This window comes from Cherax quadricarinatus, chromosome 54 (assembly GCF_038502225.1).
Source record: "Cherax quadricarinatus isolate ZL_2023a chromosome 54, ASM3850222v1, whole genome shotgun sequence".
In the NCBI taxonomy this organism is placed as follows: Eukaryota; Metazoa; Arthropoda; class Malacostraca; order Decapoda; family Parastacidae; genus Cherax; species Cherax quadricarinatus.
Genome location: NC_091345.1, coordinates 23,340,762 through 23,365,823, shown reverse-complemented (window position 1 = coordinate 23,365,823; position 25,062 = coordinate 23,340,762). Strand labels below are relative to the sequence as shown.

General features: G+C 40.3%; 1 protein-coding gene across 3 annotated transcripts in view; it reads left to right on the top strand.

The window, feature by feature from the left end:
* LOC128699166 (tyrosine-protein kinase Dnt) overlaps window positions 1-23,084 on the top strand; it is a 28,843-nt gene extending 5,759 nt beyond the window's left edge. The window contains exons 4-12 of one of the 3 annotated variants that reach the window (XM_053791719.2): window positions 1,998-2,091; window positions 2,882-3,041; window positions 4,277-4,506; window positions 5,068-5,226; window positions 7,225-7,387; window positions 10,192-10,320; window positions 12,409-12,568; window positions 18,255-18,391; window positions 19,776-23,084. In XM_053791719.2, the coding sequence (XP_053647694.2) occupies window positions 1,998-2,091; window positions 2,882-3,041; window positions 4,277-4,506; window positions 5,068-5,226; window positions 7,225-7,387; window positions 10,192-10,320; window positions 12,409-12,568; window positions 18,255-18,391; window positions 19,776-19,887 (1,344 nt within the window). In that variant the 3' untranslated portion in view covers window positions 19,888-23,084. Of the gene's footprint in view, window positions 1-1,997; window positions 2,092-2,881; window positions 3,042-4,273; window positions 4,507-5,067; window positions 5,227-7,224; window positions 7,388-10,191; window positions 10,321-12,408; window positions 12,642-18,254; window positions 18,393-19,775 lie in introns of those variants that run through there. The other 2 variants (XM_053791720.2, XM_053791721.2) reach the window with 2 other exon arrangements.
* Window positions 23,085-25,062: the final 1,978 nt, after the last annotated feature.

The following is a 25,062-nucleotide window of genomic DNA, read 5'->3' as shown; positions in this document are numbered from 1 at the left end:
TGACTGACTGGACCAGCAACCAGGAGGCCTGGTCTAGGACCAGGCTACAGTGGTGATGATCTCAGGAAAAGACTACATGCAAGTGACCTGTGGTGTCCCATCAGGTTTACTAACATTCTCAGTAAAAATATTTCTTATTATTTTTTACCTCCACTTTATTCCTGGACAATATCTCAAAAATTTCTCTTCTCATAGCCTTAAAAAGTCTTAATGTGGTCCTAAAATGAAACTTGAAATTGTAATTTCTGATTATGATGGAAACAGATCCATGACTTATATAGCAGAGTCACAAAATTTGAGCCCATTATAACCTGTACAGTAAGCAGATATGTTTCTGCACCCTGAGAAATGCAAGAACACACATGCACATTTGTCCATACTGAACAAATGTGATATGCAGTTATGACTCACGAAATCATAATAACATGATTGAAAACAAACCATACCACAGGCAGGGATAGAACCCGCAGGTTCTATCCCTATCTATGGTTTGTTTGCAATCATACCTGCCTGTGGTATGGTTGGTTTGCAATCATATAGTGTTTGTTTGCAATCATACAGTGTTGAATGCAGGTCTTTACATGGCTGACACTAATGAATTATCATGTCAGACAGAATCTGTGCTAAGTGCTAGCCATTTCACATCCAGCATAACTTAACAGATTGACCTCTCACAACTATCTGAAGTTTGAATAGATGTACTCAAGTATACTTACCAGTGTGTAGACTGATTGATGTATCTCATTATGGCCTACCGGAGACACAAGACCCTTCTGCTAGCCCCATGATGCAAGCAAGTTAAAAATACCAGTGTTACAGAATTGTGCAATATCCTAACATTGTTAAGATACATTTCTGACTTTCCTGGAGAGATGAGGGTAGAGGGACTCAGTGTGTTGTGGGTTTATGTAAGGCACCTCCTGATGTATCCATGATTGTAGTGATTCCTTATTCCAGTGCCTTCCAGAGGATTCATAACCACACCTGATTACTTGAGTCACTTAGTCTTTATGATAGAACTTATGGTCCTGTAATTAACTGTGCTGGCATAATTGCATGCCTCATTCTACATAGGAACACAACCAACATTTTTTCCACATGAAGGTCTACACTGGTGAGGCAGTAGCTGTACCTTATGCTTCTTATACCTATATTCTAAGTCAAACAACTGTCTGAAGTAACCTTAGGCTAGGTGCTTACACTAATTATCTTTGCAGTCAAGGTTTAAGTTAAAGGCTTGGCAACACAGCTTCCTCAACAGGCACTCATTGATGGAAGAACTAACTGAGCATGTCACCCCCTTTCTAACCTCCTCTCCTTCCTAGTACCCCCATCCCATGTGTTAACAGTTCAGGTCGTCTAGTTTCCTCTAGAACAAAAAACTAGTTTTTCCACATGCAGATTGTGTTTGTTGATTCTCTCTGGAAGAGTTAAAATGCATCTATTATACTGATATGAGTGTCAAATTGTGGGTTAATTGTGAATTGATTCTTGTTATTTCTTTTAGAGTAATATATGCACATTTTTTTTTATAACACAGTAAACATGTTGCAGTTTGAGGGTCATCTGAAGTGTGATATTGACATGCTTTTGGTAAAACACCGATAGAATGAGTAGCAGTAAATGTGTTTCTTCATTTTGGGGTTACCTTACCTTGGGGGGAGGTGCTCGTTGTGTTAAGATATAAATTGAAATATATATACAGTTGGTGTATTTTTTTTTAACACGCTGACCATCTACCATCAAGGCAAGGTGACCCAAAAAGAAGAAATATAAAGTTTTCTTCTTTTTACATTTGGTGGTTTATTCAGAAGAAGGGGTTACTAGCCCCTTCCTTCTGGCATTTTAGTCACCTCTTACGGTACGCATGGCTTACTGAAGAAGGATTCTTCTCCGCTCTATTTATTTATTTTTTTTACAAAATGACTGTCTCTCACCGAGTTAGGATGACCATGAAACACTATAAATAAGACACAGATGCTTTCCACCCACCACAGGTAGATGTGACAATAACACTGCAGGTGCCCATGAACACCTCACTGGCAGACATCACAACACTAGCCATCCTTCGCAAGAAGATCTGCCTCAGAGGTAAGTTTGGCTTTACTCTCTTGGCTACACAACTGTTTTATTAAAACTGATGTTAATAGTTTATAGTGTTTGTGTGTAAAAAAATTTATTTCCATCTCCTTGGGCACTGTCTTGGGCACCATCTTGGGAATCATCTTGGGTACCATCTTAGGCATCATCTTGGGCACCATCTTGGGCACCATTTTGGGCATCATCTTGGGACTATGACTTGTGTGTGTTACACTTGAACTATGTTGTCTTCTCTTGGCTTTTAAACATCTTACCCATTTTTTCCTTTTTCTCATTTTCTACTTTAATGGGTGAGGAAGTATTTATCCAAAGAGACTAACAGAGTACCTTATAGGAGTGTGAGGGTTTGGGGATAATATTGATAGTTCACACAACATTTTTCATACTGCAGCATCACAGGGAAACACCACTGTTCACACTACATACATTAAATCTTCCACTGCAATATCCCAGGCAGTAGACTTCCCCAGGTTATCATTCCCTCATATAACCTTTTATTCATTGATATCTTAGATTTAAGACAGTGTATGTTTTGGCTTTCAGTTTAAATAAAGCACTACCTCAGAGATGTAATTGCTGAAGCAAAAACATTACACAAATATGCCACAAGTATACCCTCTCCAAGTATACTCCAGGTAGGAGAAAGAAACTTTTGATGATATTTGAGTCTGACTTGGACCATTAACTAGTGTATTGTTCCAATCAGGGTATTGTGCCTTTATTATTCTCCAAAAATGATGCATCTGTACCTATTGATAATTCTTTTAATTTTATTACTCAGACAGTGAAGTGGAGGCAGGTGGAGTGTCAGTGGAAATGGTGGAGGCTCGTCACTCCACGACTGTGGTATACATAACTCTGGCATGTTTAGCGCTATTCCTGGTAGTTGTGGTCGTCCTCGCTATTGTTAATCACATCAACAGTAACAAAACTACTGGCAGGTCAGTCTCCATTGTTCATGTGTGCATTATTAAGGTTGTGCCAATGATTTAAGGAGAGGCACTGTAGTAGTGAATCATACTGAATCTCTCAAGAATGTTTTACGACGTTTTTAAGGAACTTCCTAGCATAGGCCAGTAGGCCTGCTTCAGTGTTTCTTCATTCTTATGTTTTTAGAGTTTATACAATTAGAAACCTGTAATGAAAGCATGATCAATGTGGTACAGTGAATAAATGAAGCCCTGTAGCAGCATGGAAGAGGTTTGTTCAAAATAGAATGAAATACTAATAGGTTGGGTATCTCTGTTGTTGAAATGTTATGCCTACATGGTAGGCGTCTTCAGTCAAATGCAGAGGAGAATGTACTGTAAGCAGCAGCACTAGTGGCGAGGTGATGATGTAATCAGTCTTGGGGAAATAGTTTGAGGTGGTCAGTCCCTCAGCCTGTAGAAGAGTTCAGCTCCATAATCTGGAACAACATGAAGCTGAAGCATGAAAATGAAGCCTTAAATACTTTTGAAGGTTATGTGGAAGATCTCACTCGTAACAAATGATGAAATTGTGGACGATGTCCTCTGTACCAAGATACCGTTGTGTTGCTGTGTCTGACAGGTATGCTGAAAAGAGTATAAAGTATTGACAGGTTGATAAGTAAGGCACAGAGGATATCTTCCACAACTAGGTGGGTTGCTGCTGTACAGGAGGGCCCTGCTTATACAGCAGGTTAGGTTCCGGGCTACTGCTGTAAAGCGAAAATCGCTGTAAAGTGAAACTTTTTTTTTTTTTTACTTTCAAATGCCTATAAAAACCTGATAACATGTTTACACTGTCATATATTTAGTGAGCAATAGAGCTAGGCCTAAAAAGTGCATATACAGTACACACACTACTTACCTTGAAAATTTTTTTTATCCTTAGCCTATAGTGAGTGGTGAATATATTGTAGGAAGTCTGAATAAATGAAGAATAGGTATAATTGAAAACTGTTGCATTAGTGAAAAGCTGTAAAGCACAGTGCTGTAAAGCACAGTGCTGTAAAGCACAGTGCTGTAAAGCACAGTGCTGTAAAGCAGGTCCTGCCTGTACATACACAAGCTCAAATTTTTGTGTGTAGGTTTTGTCTACCTTTTCTACCATGTGTCTGTCTACTTTGTGTCTACTGATCTTGTGATGGTGTTGGATACATTGAATGTATCAAAGCATCAAACAGAAGCTATGATCAATCTATTTACAGAAGACGTACGGGCAGTAGTCAGAGGTCGACCAGTGGTAATCAGAGCAGTGTGGCAGTTCGCCAGGATGTGCCAAACAATCAACGAGGCAACATTGACATTGGTGGCATTGGGAAAACCTCTCATTCATCACTCAGTGAGATGCGACGGTCGCCACAGCCCACCAACACAACCACCGCCACAACCACAACAACCACTGGCAGTCCCGAACCTCAGTACACTGACCCAAGACAAAGTAAGTACTTAAACTACATTATTGTTTTGTACACTGATCAGTTAAGTTGTTAGTATTTGTACACTGATCAGTTAAGTTGTTAGCGTTTGTACACTGATCAGTTAAGTTGTTAGTATTTGTACACTGATCAGTTAAGTTGTTAGCGTTTGTACACTGATCAGTTAAGTTGTTAGTATTTGTACACTGATAAGTCGTTAATGTTTGTACACTGATCAGTTAAGTTGTTAGTATTTGTACACTGATCAGTTAAGTTGTTAGTGTCTGTACACTCATCTATACACAAATAACTTGGACTTAGGAAACTAAAACCTATGACAACATTTTAAGCCAACTTGGACCATTAATTAGTGTAATTAGTTAATGGTCCAAGTAAGTTATATAAGTGCAGTTGCATTCAGTTACTGGAAAATGTATATAGTAGTGTGATAATTGAAAGAATGATTTGATTGAGAGAGAATGCTTCCAGGCATCTAGTAGAGATTTTTTTTTGTAACCCAGGACTGTAACAAGTGTTATGAAATAATTTGCATGGTGGTACATTACAGCGGCAACACTTTTCAGGTGATATCTCAGCTAAACTGACTGGTCTGAGTGTGTCCCGTGACTGTGTACAGTTGTTGGAAGTAGATCAAGAGGGGACCTTTGGTCGTGTCTACCACGCTCTCTACCACTCTACTGACCAACCTCATCCAGTCACAGTTACTGTTAAGACTGTCACAGGTGAGCTGACTGTACACTTCTATACCAGCTTCATGTCTACTCTAACTGTAGTGTACCACAAGGTAGACTTAGTATTGTGTATACCATAGTGTAGTGTACAGATAGGTAGACTTAGTTCTGTGTATACTATAGTGTAGTATACCACTAGGTACACTTAGTTCTGTGTATACTATAGTGTACCACTAGGCATTCCCAATGTTAGGATACCTACAGTGTGGGAGTTTACATTAGGTGTCTGTACCCCATCCTATAGGCAGTAGTCACCCCCATACTGTGGGCAGTAGTCACCCCATACTGTAGGCAGTAGTCACTCCATACTGTCCCCAATACTGTAGGCAGTAGTCACCCCATGCTGTAGGCAGTAGACACTCCATACTGTCCCCCATACTGTAGGCAGTAGTCACCCCATGCTGTAGGCAGTAGACACTCCATACTGTCCCCCATACTGTAGGCAGTAGTCACCCCATACCTTTAGAACTGCAGCATGGCCCATTCCTCCTTCAGAGTACAGGCACTCTGTCTGCCTCTTGATACAATACTTGTTATTTCTCTGGTATTTACTTCGAAATATAGAAAAACAGGTCTGTGGCCAACCTTGTGTGTATTACTGTAAGCACTTGACTGGTGACACACACAGTGATCTAGTGTAGTAACACTCACAGTGATCTAGTATAGTAACACTCACAGTGATCTAGTGAAGTAACACTCACAGTGATCTAGTATAGTAACACTCACAGTGATCTAGTGAAGTAACACTCACAGTGATTTACTGTAGTAACACACACAGTGATCTAGTGTAGTAACACTCACAGTGATCTAGTATAGTAACACTCACAGTGATCTAGTGAAGTAACACTCACAGTGATCTAGTATAGTAACACTCACAGTGATCTAGTGAAGTAACACTCACAGTGATTTACTGTAGTGACACACAGTGATCAACTGTAGTAACACACACAGTGATCTACTGTAGTAACACACACAGTGATCTACTGTAGTAACACACACAGTGATCTACTGTAGTAACACACAGTGATCTACTGTAGTAACACACACAGTGATCTACTGTAGTAACACACACAGTGATCTACTGTAGTAACACACACAGTGATCTACTGTAGTAACACACACAGTGATCTACTGTAGTAACACACACAGTGATCTACTGTAGTAACACACACAGTGATCTACTGTAGTAACACACACAGTGATCTACTGTAGTAACACAGTGATCTACTGTAGTAACACACACAGTGATCTACTGTAGTAACACAGTGATCTACTGTAGTAACACAGTGATCTACTGTAGTAACACACACAGTGATCTACTGTAGTAACACACAATGATCTACTGTAGTAATGCACACAGTGATCTACTGTAGTAACACAGTGATCTACTGTAGTAACGCACACAGTGATCTACTGTAGTAACACACACACAGTGATCTACTGTAGTAACACAGACGGTGATCTACTGTAGTAACACACAGTGATTTACTGTAGTAACACACACAGTGATTTATTGTAGTAACACACACAATGATTTACTGTAGTAGCACACAGTGATCTACTGTAATAACACAGTGATTTACTGTAGTGACATACACAGTGATTTACTGTAGTGACACACACACACAGTGATCTACTGTAGTGACACACACAGTGATCTACTGTAGTGACACACACAGTGATCTACTGTAGTGACACAAACAGTGATCTACTGTAGTGACACACAGTGATCTACTGTAGTGACACACACAGTGATCTACTGTAGTGACACACACAGTGATCTACTGTAGTGACACACACAGTGATCTACTGTAGCAACGCACACAATGATCTACTGTAGCAACACACACAGTGATCTACTGTAGTAACACACACAGTGATCTGCTGTAGTGACACACACAGTGATCTACTGTAGTGACACACACAGTGATCAACTTTTCTATATAAGCAGCAACAACTGACTGACTGATACATTTGTGTTACTTGTAGACGCGTCGAGCGAGGTTCAGCGGTCAGTCGTGGTGAGCGAGGGTTTGATGCTGGCCGGGTTGAGTCATGAGCACCTCCTGGCCGTACTCGGGGCCGTAGTCGCTCCACCAGAGTCTCCTCCTTGTATAATATTTCCAGCATCATCGCAAGGCAATCTTAAGAGGCAAGAAATATTCCTTCGTTCTGCTTCCCTCTTGTACACAGTCAAGATTGTTGTGTTTCCCAGTTAGCTCTCTTATAAAGTTTGACTATTTAGTGCAAATTTTAGTCAGTGGAATTGATAATTCATAGAAAATTCATTGAAAATAGAATAGTGCATTCTCTGAATGCCTTTTAACACCCTTTTCAATTCTGGAAGTACTTTTTTCAATTTAATTTATATAAAAATGTACCAAATTGATGAGCTATGTAAGAGAAGTGATTGTATGTGGAGCAGTGAGTCTTCTGACAGGGTATATTGTATCTTGCTTAATTAGCTTTTAAACCTCTCCAGTTTACACAGGTCTCCTACACTGTCTGGGTCTCTTACACTGTCTGGGTCTCCTACACTGTCTGGGTCTCATACACTGTCTGGATCTCCTACACTGAGTCTCTTACACTGTCTGGATCTCCTACACTGAGTCTCCTACACTGTCTGGGTCTCCTACACTGAATCTCATACACTGGGTCTTCTACACTGGGTCATCCACACTGCTACAGTGGTACCTTGACTTAAGAATGCCCCAACTTACAAGTTTTCCGAGTTACAAGCCATCATTCAGTCAATTTTTTGCTTTGAGTTGCAAGCCAAAATCTGAGTTATGAGTGAGCTTCAGATACGCCGCCATTAGTTGGCACAGCGAATGCCACAACATCTGCCCAGCATCCCGCGTTTCACTCATTCAGCGGTTACCTCACCGTGGAAGCATCTCTCTTATGTTGTGCTTGTTTAGTGCTTTTTGTGCAGTTATTTTGCCAAATTTCTTTTTTCTAACCATCTGTCCTAAGAAAGTAAGTGCAAAGGACAGTATTGAGAAGAAGAGGAGGATGATGTCCATTGAATTAAAGCATGAAATCATAGAAAAACATGAGCGAGGTGTGCGTGTAGTCAACTTGGTGAGGCAGTACGAGCATAGTACTTCTACGATATGTACCATACTAAAGCAGGAGTCGATAAAGGCTGTAACGCCAGCCAAGGGCATTAAAATAATTTCTAAGCTGTGGACCTCTGTCCATGAAAAAATGGAGAAGCTGCTGTTGATGTGGTTGATGGAGAAGCTGTCGCAGGAAATACTGTGACAGAGGGTATCCTCTGTGAAAAGGCACAAGGCATTTACACTGAATTGCTGCAGCAGACCCCAGGCACTTCAATGGACAAGGCATCAAAAGAGTTGCATAAAGCCAGTCGGGGCTGGTTTGGCAATTTTAAAAGGAAGACTGGCATTCACTCTGTAGTCAGGCATGGTGAAGCAGGGAGCTTGGCTGTGAAGGCAGCTGAGGATTACCTCTAGGATATGTCCCTCAGCAAGTCTTCAGCTGTGATGAGACAGGGCTCTTCTGGAAGAAAATGCCAAGGAGGATTTGCATAAATGCAGAGATGATGATGCCAGGCCAAACCCATGAAGGATAGGTTAACCCTCATACTGTGCGCCAATGCAAGTGGCGACTGCAGGGTCAAGCTCCTACTCATATCATTCGGAAAACCCCAGAGTCTCTAAGTCGCACAAGATTCTAAAAGAAAAACTGCAGGTCATGTAGAGGGCAGTCCAAAGGCGTGGGTCACCAGGCAGTTCTTCGTGGAGTGGATAAACCTGGTTTTTGGTCCTGCCGTTAAGAAGTATCTCCAGGAAAATAACCTACCCCTGCAAGCCCTTCTTGTCCTGGACAATGCACCTGCTCACTCACCGAGCCTCGAAGACAACAGCTTTGAAGAGTTCAAGTTTATAAAGGTTCTCTACCTTCCACCCAACACCACCCCTATCCTGCTGTCCATGGACCAGCAGGTGATTTCTAATTTCAAGAAGCTCTTCACCAAGCACCTGTTCTGCCGCTGCTTTGAGGTGACGGAGAGCACAAACTTCACCCTTCAAGAGTTCTGGAAGGACCACTATAACATCATGATATGCCTCAGAATTATAGATATGGCCTGGCAGAGTGTTACAAGGAGGACCTTGATCTCTGTGTGGAAGAAGTGGTGGCCTGAGGTTGTGTCCGAAAGGGACTTCGAAAGATTCGAACTCGAAGTGGCAGTGGTGGAGGAGATTGTGTCCCTCAGAAAGTCCATGGGCATGGAGGTGGATGAAGTAGATGTGAATGAGCTCATTGAGGAGCACTCTGAGGAACTGATGATGGGGGAGTTAAAGAAACTACAGACGCAGCAGCATACAGAGGTTTTGCAGGAAATTGGTATCATAGAGGAGCCAGATGTGGAGGAGGTTATCTCTACAAGTGAGACTAAGGAAATGTTGGGAATCTGGGAGAGACTTTCAGAGTTTATTTAAGGGAAACACCAAGAAAAAGTTGCAACTGGTCGTGCATCAGCACTACGTAATGACAGTTGCTTAACTCATTCTGAAATATTCTGAAAGGGAGGATGAAACAAACCTCCTTGGACAGGTTTTTATTGAAATGCCCTGGGGTGTTTTTTTTGGGGCTGGACTGGATTAATGGCATTTCAGTTAACTTCGGTGAGGAAAATTGATTTGATATATGTACGAGCAAATTGAGTTACTAGCTCGGTCACGGAACGAATTAAACTCATAAGTCAAGGTACCACTGTATAAATTAGTGTTGACATTAGTGTTGATTGTACCTTCCTGAGGTTCCTTGATGCTGCTGAATCACTCCTCATCCAAATCTAATTTCCTCTTATTTCCCAGGCACTGTGTGACCCCTGTGGGTTGAGGGCTTTCCCATGTCTCTAATAATAATCCATTTCATCATTTAATACAAATTTATTTACCAGTTACATCAAATGTTTGTGTTCAGGTTCCTGCAAGGTTGCCACACGTTGGTGACTCGTGAGGTTGTGAGTGTGGGAGTGCAGGTGCTGCAGGCTCTGGCCTTCCTTCACTCCAGACTCTTACTTCACAAGGACGTTGCTACACGCAACTGTGTGTGAGTCTCTCCACTCCTTTGAATAAATAGTTTAGAAAACCGACAAGGTGATAAATGAGACACTTGTGCAACACTTGTGAATCTTGAGTCCAGAATAAAGATTCCTAAGTGCTGCACAAATGTCTCTTTGCTCTTTCCTCTTACTTCTCTCTAATGGCACACTGTACTGCTGCTAGCTAAAAAAAAATTTCATATCAGCCATCTCTCACCAAGCTAAGGTGACCAGAAAAAGAAAACAAACACTCTCACCATCCTTCCTTCAGTCACTGCCTTGACAGAAGTGTGCCAACATCACATTTCAGTTGATTCTACATAGTGCAACATCCCCCACCCCTCCTTCAGAGTGCTGGCACTGTACTTTTTGCCTCCAGTACCATAACATCCCCACCCCTCCTTCAAAGTACAGGCACTGTACTTTCTGCCTCCAGGGCTTATATCTGACTAACCAGTTTTTCTGAATCCCTTCATAAATGTTACCTTGCTCACACTGCAATAACACGTCAAATCATAAAACCAACTTGTCTCTGCTCACCTCTATCTAACACACTCATACAAGACTGTTAGATGTGCAGGCCCCTCCAGCACTTAAAACCCTCCCATTCCTCAACTATTGGGGTAACAGATGCAGCCAACAACTGTTCACCAACACATCATTCTAATTATTAAACTTACAGTTCTTTACAAAGCAAACAAGAATGTCCCACATTTGTATAAAACGAACATATACAAACTATTGATGAATTGGTTAACTCTTTCAGGGTCCGTGCCGTAGATCTATGGCTTTATGTTGAGGGTCCAAACCATAGATCTACGCCATGAGCTCAGCTCACTCTGATAAGCTGTGAGCATTAAATTTGGGCCTTTATAACATTGTTGTGCTGGTGTAACAACCTGTGAGAGAGGACCTTACCTGCTTGAGCCTTGCTGTACAATTGTTACCTTGCCTTCTTAACACCTGATCAAGGATGTTTTATGATGTATGATCCACTCAAGGAAGCAAGGGAGGGAGGGAGGGAGGAGTCCTTGATGCTGGTTACAGGTCCATGATAGAATTGAGGATGAATTTCCTCTTCCTTATTTCAAACCTAATTACCTCTCATTCCCCAAGCACTATATGACCCCTACTCTTTAGTGCTTCCCTGTGAGAATAATACATAATTTTTTTTTCAACAAACTGACCATATCCCACTGAGGCAGGATGACACAAAAAGGCAAGCAGATTTTTTTTTTTTTTTTAATTTTGTAATTTATACAGGAGAAGGGGTTACTAGCCCCTTGCTCCTGGCATTTTAGTTGTCTCTTACAGCATGCATGGCTTTCAGAGGAAGAATTCTTTTCCACCTCCCCATGGAGATAAGAGGAAATAATGAACAAGAACTATTAAGAAAATAGGAGAAAATCCGGATGGGTGTGTATATACATATAAGTGTGTACATGCATGTGTAATGTGACCTAAGTGTAAGTAGAGGTAGCAAGATACACCTGTTATCCCATGTGTTATGAGACAGAAAAAAAGACACCAGGAATCCTACTATCATGTAAAACAATTACAGGTTTCCATTTCACACTCACTTGGCAGGATGGTAGTACAGTGATACCCCGAGTTTCGGCCATAATTCATTCCAGAAGGCTGTTTGAGTGCTGTTACTGAACGAATTTGTTCCCATAAGGAATAATGTGAATTAGATTAGTCCATTTCAGACCCCCAAAAATACACGTACAAAAGCACCTACAATGATACAGTTGCATAATTGTTCGAGTTGGGAGCTGTACGAAACTCAGGGTACCACTGAACCTCCCTGGGTGGTTGCTGTCTACCAACCTACTACCTTCAACATTAATAATAAAAACAATAATAATAATAATAATAATAGATGTGTGATTTGCTAGTGCTTTGTGTTCATTGCTATCATTCAGCTGCCTTCTTTTTTTAGCATTCACTTGTGTGTCATTTTTCCACTTCAGTATAACTTATAGACTATTAAAGTGGATGAAGCAAGCTTAAGCCAGTTTATTAGTACACCATCACTAGTGTAACTGCTCATTTATTGTATAAAAAAATTGCTAGTAAGATAAATTGTGTTGCAGAGTTGATGAAGGTTTACAAGTGAGGCTGACAGACTGCGCTTTGGCACGAGACTTGTATCCTGCCGACTACCACTGCCTCGGAGATAATGAAAACAGACCCATAAAATGGCTGGCTCTGGAGAGCCTTGCACACAAGGTCTTCACTCCAGCATCTGATGTTGTAAGTTGTGTACGAGATGTTAAGTGTGTTTCTTACTCTTGGTGGCTGACACAACACTCCAGCATCTGATGTTGTAAGTTATGTACAAGTTGTTAATGTGTTTCTTACTGGTAAATAAGGTATCCCAGACATGTGACATTTCACAAATTATAAGAAACACTGAGAGATGCAGCAGTGTGTGATACATTGAAGTGTGCAGGTATCCTGACACTGAAGATTCAGAGAAGTATCCACTTCTGGTTACCCCTCAAGGCTTGAATTAAACTGCTAGATGCATTGATCTGAATAATAGATGTGACTCATGACCAACATTTGTTAATACTTATGTAGTAGTCGCTGTATGTATCTCTCAAGTTACTGGTGTCAACTATTATGTATTTACACTTTTTTTTTTTTCCAACAAGTCGGCCGTCTCCCACCGAGGCAGGGTGACCCAAAAAAGAAAGAAAATCCCCAAAAAGAAAATACTTTCATCATCATTCAACACTTTCACCACACTCGCACATTATCACTGTTTTTGCAGAGGTGCTCAGAATACAACAGTCTAGAAGCATACACATATAAAGATACACAACATATCCCTCCAAACTGCCAATATCCTAAACCCCTCCTTTAAAGTGCAGGCATTGGACTTCCCATTTCCAGGACTCAAGTCCGACTATATGAAAATAACCGGTTTCCCTGAATCCCTTCACTAAATATTACCCTGCTCACACTCCAACAGATCATCAGGTCCCAAGTACCATTCGTCTCCATTCACTCCTATCTAACATGCTCACGCACGCTTCCTGGAAGTCCAAGCCCCTTGCCCACAAAACCTCCTTTACCCCCTCTCTCCAACCCTTTCGAGGACGACCCCTACCCCACCTTCCTTCCCCTATAGATTTATATGCTTTCCATGTCATTTTACTTTGATCCATTCTCTCTAAATGACCAAACCACCTCAACAACCCCTCTTCTGCCCTCTGACTAATACTTTTATTAACTCCACACCTTTTCCTAATTTCCACACTCCGAATTTTCTGCATAATATTTACACCACACATTGCCCTTAAACAGGACATCTCCACTGCCTCTAACCATCTCCTCACTGCTGCATTTACCACCCAAGCTTCACACCCATATAAGAGTGTTGGTACTACTATACTTTCATACATTCCCTTCTTTGCCTCCATAGATAACGTTTTTTGACTCCACATATACCTCAACGCACCACTCACCTTTTTTCCCTCATCAATTCTATGATTAACCTCATCCTTCATAAATCCATCCGCCGACACATCAACTCCCAAGTATCTGAAAACATTCACTTCTTCCATACTCCTCCTCCCCAATTTGATATCCAATTTTTCTTTATCTAAATCATTTGACACCCTCATCACCTTACTCTTTTCTATGTTCACTTTCAACTTTCTACCTTTACACACATTCCCAAACTCATCCACTAACCTTTGCAATTTTTCTTTAGAATCTCCCATAAGCACAGTATCATCAGCAAAAAGTAACTGTGTCAATTCCCATTTTGAATTTGATTCCCCAAAATTTAATCCCACCCCTCTCCCGAACACCCTAGCATTTACTTCCTTTACAACCCCATCTATAAATATATTAAACAACCATGGTGACATTACACATCCCTGTCTAAGACCTACTTTTACTGGGAAGTAGTCTCCCTCTCTTCTACACACCCTAACCTGAGCCTCACTATCCTCATAAAAACTCTTTACAGCATTTAATAACTTACCACCTATTCCATATACTTGCAACGTCTGCCACATTGCTCCTCTATCCACTCTATCATATGCCTTTTCTAAATCCATAAATGCAATAAAAACTTCCCTACCTTTATCTAAATACTGTTCACATATATGCTTCAATGTAAACACTTGATCTACACATCCCCTACCCACTCTGAAACCTCCTTGCTCATCCGCAATCCTACATTCTGTCTTACCTCTAATTCTTTCAATTATAACCCTACCGTACACTTTTCCTGGTATACTCAGTAAGCTTATTCCTCTATAATTTTTACAGACTCTTTTGTCCCCTTTCCCTTTATATAAAGGGACTATACATGCTCTCTGCCAATCCCTAGGTACCTTCCCCTCTTTCATACATTTATTAAACAAAAGTACCAACCACTCCAACACTATATCCTCCCCTGCTTTTAACATTTCTGTCATGATCCCATCAGTTCCAGCTGCTTTACCCCCTTTCATTTTACGTAATGCCTCACGTACCTCCCCCACACTTACATTCTGCTCTTCTTCACTCCTAAAAGATGGTATACCTCCCTGACCAGTGCATGAAATTACTGCCTCTGTTTCTTCCTTAACATTTAAAAGTTCCTCAAAATATTCTCGCCATCCACCCAATACCTCCATCTCCCCATCTACTAACTCCCCTACTCTGTTTTTAACTGACAAATCCATACTTTCCCTAGGCTTTCTTAACTTGTTTAACTCACTCCAAAATTTTTTCTTATTTTCATTAAAATTTCTTGACAGTGCCTCTCCCACTCTATCATCTGCTCTCCTTTTGCACTCTCTCACCACTCTCTTTACCTTTCTTTTACTCTCCATATACTCTGCTCTTCTTATAACACTTCTGCTTTGTAAAAACCTCTCATAAGCTACCTTTTTCTCTTTTATCACACCCTTTACTTCATCATTCCACCAATCACTCCTCTTTCCTCCTGCCCCCACCCTCCTATAACCACAAACTTCTGCCCCACATTCTAATACTGCATTTTTAAAACTATTCCAACCCTCTTCAACCCCCCCCCCCCACTACTCATCTTTGCACTAGCCCACCTTTCTGCCAATAGTCGCTTATATCTCACCCGAACTTCCTCCTCCCTTAGTTTATACACTTTCACCTCCCTCTTACTTGTTGTTGCCACCTTCCTCTTTTCCCATCTACCTCTTACTCTAACTGTAGCTACAACTAAATAATGATCCGATATATCAGTTGCCCCTCTATAAACATGTACATCCTGGAGCCTACCCATCAACCTTTTATCCACCAATACATAATCTAATAAACTACTTTCATTATGTGCTACATCATACCTTGTATATTTATTTATCCTCTTTTTCATAAAATATGTATTACTTATTACCAAATCTCTTTCTACACATACCTCAATTAAAGGCTCCCCATTTACATTTACCCCTGGCACCCCAAATTTACCTACTACTCCCTCCATAACATTTTTACCCACTTTAGCATTGAAATCCCCAACCACCATTACTCTCACACTTGATTCAAAACTCCCCATGCATTCACTCAACATTTCCCAAAATCTCTCTCTCCTCTACACTTCTCTCTTCTCCATGTGCATACACGCTTATTATAACCCACTTTTCACATCCAATCTTTATTTTACTCCACATAATCCTTGAATTAATACATTTATAGTCCCTCTTTTCCTGCCATAGCTTATCCTTCAACATTATTGCTACTCCTTCTTTAGCTCTAACTCTATTTGAAACCCCTGACCTAATCCCATTTATTCCTCTCCACTGAAACTCTCCCACCCCCTTCAGCTTTGTTTCACTTAAAGCCAGGACATCCAGCTTCTTCTCATTCATAACATCCACAATCATCTCTTTCTTATCATCTGCACAACATCCACGCACATTCAGACTTCCCACTTTGACAATTTAGTAATCTTTACAGGAAAAGGGGTTACTAGCTCATTGTTCCCGACATTTTAGTTGACTTTTACAACACACATGGCTTACGGAGGATAGATTCTTATTCCACTTCCCCATGGATATAAAAGGAAAAGTAATAAGACCAAGAACTATTAAGATAAAATCAAAGAAAACTCAGATGAGTGTGTATAAATAAATGTCTACATGTATGTGTAGTGTGACCTAAGTGTAAGTAGAAGTAGCAAGACATGCCTGTAATCTTGCATATTTATGAGACAGACAAAAGACTTCAGCAATCCTACCATCATGTAAAACAATCACAGGCTTTCGTTTTACACTTACATGGCAGGACGGTAGTACCTCCCTGGATGGTTGCTGTCTACCAACCTACTACCTACTATATTCATTTAATTGCGTGTTCATTGATTTTCTTACGATGTTTCTGATGTCAGTTTCTTAATGATTCACGTAAACTTACAAATTTCTGTTTTGATTAAATTAGGTTACGTGATTATTATAATAATCATAGAAAGTACAAAACTGACAAGGGTCATACAGCTAGGTTACATGATATACTAGTCTAAAAAAATGCATTTTTAGCCACATGAGCAAATTAAAGTTTCAGTATGTCTGGTAATGAGGTGGCCTAAAATAATCATGAAACGTGCAAACATATACGATTACCACTTTTGGTGCAAGAATATCTACATTTATCACTCCTGTAAAAAATTTTTTTTTAAAACACCAGTCATCTCCCACCGAGGTACAGGGTTCCAAAAAAGGAAACACGTTCATCATTGCTCATTCAGAAGTGTGCAGACATCACAGTTCAAATAACCTCCATACTGCAACATCCTTACTCATTCAGAGTGCAGGTGATGTACTCCCCACCTCCAGGACTCCTATTCTGGCTGACCAGTTTCTCGGAATCTCTTCAAAAATGTTATCTTCCTCCGGCTTGAGTAGCATATCTTCATAAAAACACCCTGTCTCCACTCACTCTAATCAGACATGTTCATAAAAGCCTGTTGAATGTTCATACCTCTAGAACTCAAAATCTCCTTTACCCCTTCCCTCCATCCCTTCTTGGGATGATCCCTACCCCTCCTTCCTTCCACCCCAGATATATACACCCTCTTTGTCATCCTATTCTGCTCCATTTTCTCTAAATGCCCAAACCACCTCAACACCCTTCTTTCTTCTTCTTTCAATGCACCAGCTGTATCCTACCAAAGCAGGGTGGCTCAGAAAGAAAAACAAAGGTTTCTCTTTACAAATTTAGTAATGTATACAGGAGAAGGGGTTACTAGCCCCTTGCTCCCGGCATTTTAGTCGCCTTTTATGACACGCATGGCTTACGGAGGAACAATTCTGGTCTGCTTCCCCAATGAAGATAAGAAATAAACAAGAACAAGAACTAGTAAGAATATAGAAGAAAACCAAGAAGGGTGTATAGATATATGCTTGTACATGCATGTGTAGTGTGACCTAAGTGTAAGCAGAAGTAGCAAGATGTACCTGAAACTTTGCATGTGTATGAAACAGAAAAAAGACACCAGCAATCCTACCATCATGTAAAACAATTAAAGGCCTCTTGTTTTATACTCGCCTGGTAGGATGGTAATACCTCCTTGGGCAGTTGCTGTCTACCAACCTACTACCTAAGAACAACCCCTCCTATCCCCTCTGAATTATACCTTGGTAACCCCACACACACTTCTAATTTCTGTGCTTCGAATTCTCTGCATAATATTCACACAACACATTTTCTACTGCCTCTGGCTGCGTTTAGTTAGAAACATCCCCCCCCCCCTTTTTTTTTTTTTTTAACACCTCTAAAGATAAAAATTTCTTTCCACAAATGCTTCACACAGCACCTACCTTTTTACACTCATCTGTTTTAAAGTTCACCTGATCTTTCATAATCCCATCATCCAGCATGTCTTCTCCCAATTATCTAAATATATTTGGCAAATTTACTTCTATGTTTTTGCAGCTTATTTATTCTTGATGTTGTTCTCTGGCAGTGGTCATGGGGAGTGCTGCTCTGGGAAGTGATGACTCTGGGCCAGCAGCCATATGCAGAAATAGACCCTTTTGAGATGTCAGCCGTCCTGCGACAAGGAGTGCGGCTCGCTCAGCCTATCAACTGCCCCGATGAACTGTAAGTCTTGTAGTGCAAGAGACGTAGGTATGTCGAGGTAACTAGCTGGGATGGTTGTAGAGTAGAGGTGGATGAAGGAAGACCAGTTAGGATGGTTGTAAAGATGGGTGCAGGAAGACCAGTTGCAATGGTGGTAGTAGAGGTGAATGCTAACACAGTGATACTAAGAGTGTCAACAAACTGCATGAGTGGTGGTCTAGGAGCCTCATTTTGGAGGAATTCAAACCCAAAATTACAGTTATTGTGATGTGCAGTGTGAAGGAACATGATGTGTGGGAACAGTGTGAGGGAACGCATTGTGATGAATACACTTTGAGAGAACACACAGTAAGAGCAACACAGTGTGAAGAACAGTGTGAGGAAACATTCATGGTAAGAGAACACTCCATTGAATTTTGTACTTTTGGTGTCTTTACCTTCAAAAAAGAGATTATCAACCATTTATTTCAGAAGAAAAAAAAATTTTTTTTAAAGTGTACTTTGAGAGCAGTTTTAATTTTGGGGGTCTGGACAGTGAAAGGGTTAAATTGTTAATATTAATAATTATGTTTTTGACCATTTATATGGTAGCGTTGTTTCCTCTTGGTCTAGAAAAGCATAGAGAAGGTTTGTGTTGCTCTACTACAGTGGCCCAGTTGTATGTATCAAGGTTTAGACCCTTTGACATAAGTACAATATTTAATTTAAATTGGTTATCCAAGGTTACGTTTGCATAATGTATTTCTATGTACCCATAATGTGTGTGCTGTCAAGACCACTGTACTATATTATATTAAAAATTGCATAATATGTCCCTAAAACCTAAATAAAAAACTTATTAATAAACTCGCTTAGGTAAAACTCACGAGGGAAGCATGTTTGACACATTCACCAAGTGTTCCATGGAAAATAGGTAAGCATTCCTTCTAGAGAAAATAACCCTTTCACTGTCATGACCCCCAAAATTAAAAGTGTGACAATTTTCCCATTTAATAAAAAAAAAATGGTGGTAATGAAAAAAAAAATTTCCACCAGTACTTACCAAGAAACGAAGGTATGCACCTGACAATCAGTGACCCACTGACAGCAACATTGCTTATTGTCTCATGATTTGTATTTTTTTTTTTTTAATATATATTTTTCTAGTAACTGTTGTAGCCCATGAGACCCACATCATGCAGAGTGTACGTATTGGAGTTCCATTGTATATAAGACAATACCCCCACTGTCATTAATACATTGTTTACAAAACATATGTACACAACAATTTTAACACACACACAGGTCCAAATGTCTCACAGTACTACTTTTCATATAAATTTACAGGCAGAATATACAGAAAATTGGTATCTTATTGATTGCTACGACTGATGAGTGTTCATGACGACTTTTTTTGTATTTTCAGGTTCAAAGCAATGACATTTTGCTGGACAACTGCTCCAAGAGAACGACCCACAGTTGAAGAGCTGATCATCTACCTCACAAACTTCCAGCAGCATCTTGATAGATATGTGTGACATTATGTGACCTCGGGACAATGTGTGTGATCTTGGCCTGTCTACTTGGGACTGTGTCCCTCAGGCTCATCACAGTCCACTGCTGGAGAGACTTAACTCCAGGATTAACAGTGGCAGCTTCAATCTTTCTCAGAGTTTAGTAGAGGAGGACATTGCCTTTCATGTGGCTGAGGGAATATTTGTCATACCTTTAAAAACCTTTACTAAATGACTGAGAAAATTGCCTACAGTATATTCTTTAAGTGTTTTATTGTGGGAACAAAACTAATACAGCACACTTAGTTGCTGTTTAATATACCAAACAAAACTCACAGTTTTTGTGATATTTATCACAAGTGAAATATTTTTAGAATGAGGAAAACACTAAGTGGATCTGGGATAGTATCACTGAGCAGACCAAGTGACAGCTGGCTTAGTAATACTAACAGATCACATGACAGCTGGAGGCAAGCACTGTACTTAGAAAATCACACTAAAAGTGGTAGTGAGATGAATTTTATGTCAGACATGAAATAATCGAGTTAATATAGCTGCACGATGTATTGGTAATGATATGACAGGAAACAGATACAGGTGATAATGAGGAGAACATAAACTGGTACACTAGGTGTTTATAATGATGCTGCCCTCTTGCCCTCCACAAATGATTTCTTATGGAACTACAAGCAGATTGCAACATGTTGTTTTGGTACCTGGACCCAGTGGTAATAAATGAATCATTATGACCATTTGCATTGGATTTTTTTTTACTGTATGACTTAGTGTAGTTAATTGTAATAATTGCCTTGACAGAGTTGTCCTGAGAACTGTTGCTCAGATTGATGCATTTTCAGACAGTGTAGTTGTTTTCAGACAATGTAGTTGTGTTTTCAGGCAGTATAGTTGTGTTTTCAGAAGAGATGGGAATTTGTGTGACATTCCTAACTGAAGACAGTGACCAGTTTTTATAATGATAGTCTTAATTTTTTGGAGACTGAGTACTTGTAAATAATTGAATGAACAGAAATTTAGGTAATATTGATTAATTACTTTTATAATAAGAAATATGAGTATATAAGGGCTGCCAGAGAACATGAAAGACAGTCAACATCTTAGGTGGGAGTTGTAAGTACACAAGGGAATAAAAAGTTTCTTGGAGATGTGTAAATGAGGTGTGTTTGAGGCATCCTAAGAGAAAGAGAGCAGAGTAGTTTGGAGCCTCTTTTCTTGAGGGCCCTAACACAGGAAACTCCCAGTTTGGAGCCTCTTCTGTTGAGAGGCCCCAGCACAAAGAACTTTTGCAGTCTGGAACCTCTTCTTGAGGAGCCCCAACACAGGTAACTCCCATGGTCTGGAGCCCTGTCTGTTGAGGGCCCCAACACAGAGCTGCCATAGTCTGGAGCCTCTTTTGAAGGCTCCAACATATGAAACTCCTGTAGGGATAAATATTTGTGGCTGTGTACAGATACTTTGATTTTGTATACAATACTAATAGAGTAATTTGACTAGACTGTACTTCATTATATTAAAAACATGAATGTAGTTGCAGCTGGTGCAGTTCAGGCCAGAGAGCAAGAGATATCAGATTTTTAAATTGCCTGCCATGTGGCCTGCCTCGCACTTCAACTCACATTTCTTGTGTCATTATCACATCCAGAAGGCACCTCAAGCACATAAAAAATATAGATCTAACCGATCCTCAGTAATTTATAATTTCATAGGGGTAGGAGAGTTTCAGTGGGGGGAAATAAATGGGATTAAATCTGGAGTATCTGAGAGAGTTAGAGCAAAGGAAGGGGTAGCAGTAATGTTAAATGATCAGTTATGGAAGGAGAAAAGAGAATATGAATGTGTAAATTCAAGAATTATGTGGATTAAAGTAAAGGTTGGATGCGAGAAGTGGGTCATAATAAGCGTGTATGCACCTGGAGAAGAGAGGAATGCAGAGGAGAGAGAGAGATTTTGGGAGATGTTAAGTGAATGTATAGGAGCCTTTGAACCAAGTGAGAGAGTAATTGTGGTAGGGGACTTGAATGCTAAAGTAGGAGAAACTTTTAGAGAGGGTGTGGTAGGTAAGTTTGGGGTGCCAGGTGTAAATGATAATGGGAGCCCTTTGATTGAACTTTGTATAGAAAGGGGTTTAGTTATAGGTAATACATATTTTAAGAAAAAGAGGATAAATAAGTATACACGATATGATGTAGGGCGAAATGACAGTAGTTTGTTGGATTATGTATTGGTAGATAAAAGACTGTTGAGTAGACTTCAGGATGTACATGTTTATAGAGGGGCCACAGATATATCAGATCACTTTCTAGTTGTAGCTACACTGAGAGTAAAAGATAGATGGGATACAAGGAGAATAGAAGCATCAGGGAAGAGAGAGGTGAAGGTTTATAAACTAAAAGAGGAGGCAGTTAGGGTAAGATATAAACAGCTATTGGAGGATAGATGGGCTAATGAGAGCATAGGCAATGGGGTCGAAGAGGTATGGGGTAGGTTTAAAAATGTAGTGTTAGAGTGTTCAGCAGAAGTTTGTGGTTACAGGAAAGTGGGTGCAGGAGGGAAGAGGAGCGATTGGTGGAATGATGATGTAAAGAGAGTAGTAAGGGAGAAAAAGTTAGCATATGAGAAGTTTTTACAAAGTAGAAGTGATGCAAGGAGGGAAGAGTATATGGAGAAAAAGAGAGAGGTTAAGAGAGTGGTGAAGCAATGTAAAAAGAGAGCAAATGAGAGAGTGGGTGAGATGTTATCAACAAATTTTGTTGAAAATAAGAAAAAGTTTTGGAGTGAGATTAACAAGTTAAGAAAGCCTAGAGAACAAATGGATTTGTCAGTTAAAAATAGGAGAGGAGAGTTATTAAATGGAGAGTTAGAGGTATTGGGAAGATGGAAGGAATATTTTGAGGAATTGTCAAATGTTGATGAAGATAGGGAAGCTGTGATTTCGTGTATAGGGCAAGGAGGAATAACATCTTGTAGGAGTGAGGAAGAGCCAGTTGTGAGTGTGGGGGAAGTTCGTGAGGCAGTAGGTAAAATGAAAGGGGGTAAAGCAGCCGGGATTGATGGGATAAAGATAGAAATGTTAAAAGCAGGTGGGGATATAGTTTTGGAGTGGTTGGTGCAATTGTTTAATAAATGTATGGAAGAGGGTAAGGTACCTAGGGATTGGCAGAGAGCATGCATAGTTCCTTTGTATAAAGGCAAAGGGGATAAAAGAGAGTGCAAAAATTATAGGGGGATAAGTCTGTTGAGTGTACCTGGTAAAGTGTATGGTAGAGTTATAATTGAAAGAATTAAGAGTAAGACGGAGAATAGGATAGCAGATGAACAAGGAGGCTTTAGGAAAGGTAGGGGGTGTGTGGACCAGGTGTTTACAGTGAAACATATAAGTGAACAGTATTTAGATAAGGCTAAAGAGGTCTTTGTGGCATTTATGGATTTGGAAAAGGCGTATGACAGGGTGGATAGGGGGGCAATGTGGCAGATGTTGCAAGTGTATGGTGTAGGAGGTAGGTTACTGAAAGCAGTGAAGAGTTTTTACGAGGATAGTGAGGCTCAAGTTAGAGTATGTAGGAAAGAGGGAAATTTTTTCCCAGTAAAAGTAGGCCTTAGACAAGGATGTGTGATGTCACCGTGGTTGTTTAATATATTTATAGATGGGGTTGTAAGAGAAGTAAATGCGAGGGTCTTGGCAAGAGGCGTGGAGTTAAAAGATAAAGAATCACACACAAAGTGGGAGTTGTCACAGCTGCTCTTTGCTGATGACACTGTGCTCTTGGGAGATTCTGAAGAGAAGTTGCAGAGATTGGTGGATGAATTTGGTAGGGTGTGCAAAAGAAGAAAATTAAAGGTGAATACAGGAAAGAGTAAGGTTATGAGGATAACAAAAAGATTAGGTGATGAAAGATTGAATATCAGATTGGAGGGAGAGAGTATGGAGGAGGTGAACGTATTCAGATATTTGGGAGTGGACGTGTCAGCGGATGGGTCTATGAAAGATGAGGTGAATCATAGAATTGATGAGGGAAAAAGAGTGAGTGGTGCACTTAGGAGTCTGTGGAGACAAAGAACTTTGTCCTTGGAGGCAAAGAGGGGAATGTATGAGAGTATAGTTTTACCAACGCTCTTATATGGGTGTGAAGCGTGGGTGATGAATGTTGCAGCGAGGAGAAGGCTGGAGGCAGTGGAGATGTCATGTCTGAGGGCAATGTGTGGTGTGAATATAATGCAGAGAATTCGTAGTTTGGAAGTTAGGAGGAGGTGCGGGATTACCAAAACTGTTGTCCAGAGGGCTGAGGAAGGGTTGTTGAGGTGGTTCGGACATGTAGAGAGAATGGAGCGAAACAGAATGACTTCAAGAGTGTATCAGTCTGTAGTGGAAGGAAGGCGGGGTAGGGGTCGGCCTAGGAAGGGTTGGAGGGAGGGGGTAAAGGAGGTTTTGTGTGCGAGGGGCTTGGACTTCCAGCAGGCATGCTTGAGCGTGTTTGATAGGAGTGAATGGAGACAAATGGTTTTTAATACTTGACGTGCTGTTGGAGTGTGAGCAAAGTAACATTTATGAAGGGATTCAGGGAAACCGGCAGGCCGGACTTGAGTCCTGGAGATGGGAAGTACAGTGCCTGCACTCTGAAGGAGGGGTGTTAATGTTGCAGTTTAAAAACTGTAGTGTAAAGCACCCTTCTGGCAAGACAGTGATGGAGTGAATGATGGTGAAAGTTTTTCTTTTTCGGGCCACCCTGCCTTGGTGGGAATCGGCCGGTGTGATAATAAAAAAAAAAAAAAAAAAAAAAAAAAAAAAATAATTATTATTACACTTACTAAAAGCAATACAGTAATTCTTAAATTTAAAAAATATCCTGACTTAAAAGGTTGTTGTGGGACTAACTGGCAGATGCATCTGCTTATTGTGGACCATTATTTACCCTGGTAAACTTTCCTGTCATATACCAACCATCAGTTACCCCTGGTAAACTGTACCCTGTCACATACTGATGATGCATAACTTACCCTGATGAACTTCTCGTTACACTGACCACACACAAATTACAAACATTAACACACTCAACCCTAAATATTTCTAGCCTCTAAATTTTGATAATTAATTTTAAGTAACCATTATTGTGTTTCATATTTGACCTTTAGATATCTTAAGAGACAAGAGCAGACCATCTGCCAGTCTTGTCACTTCTCACA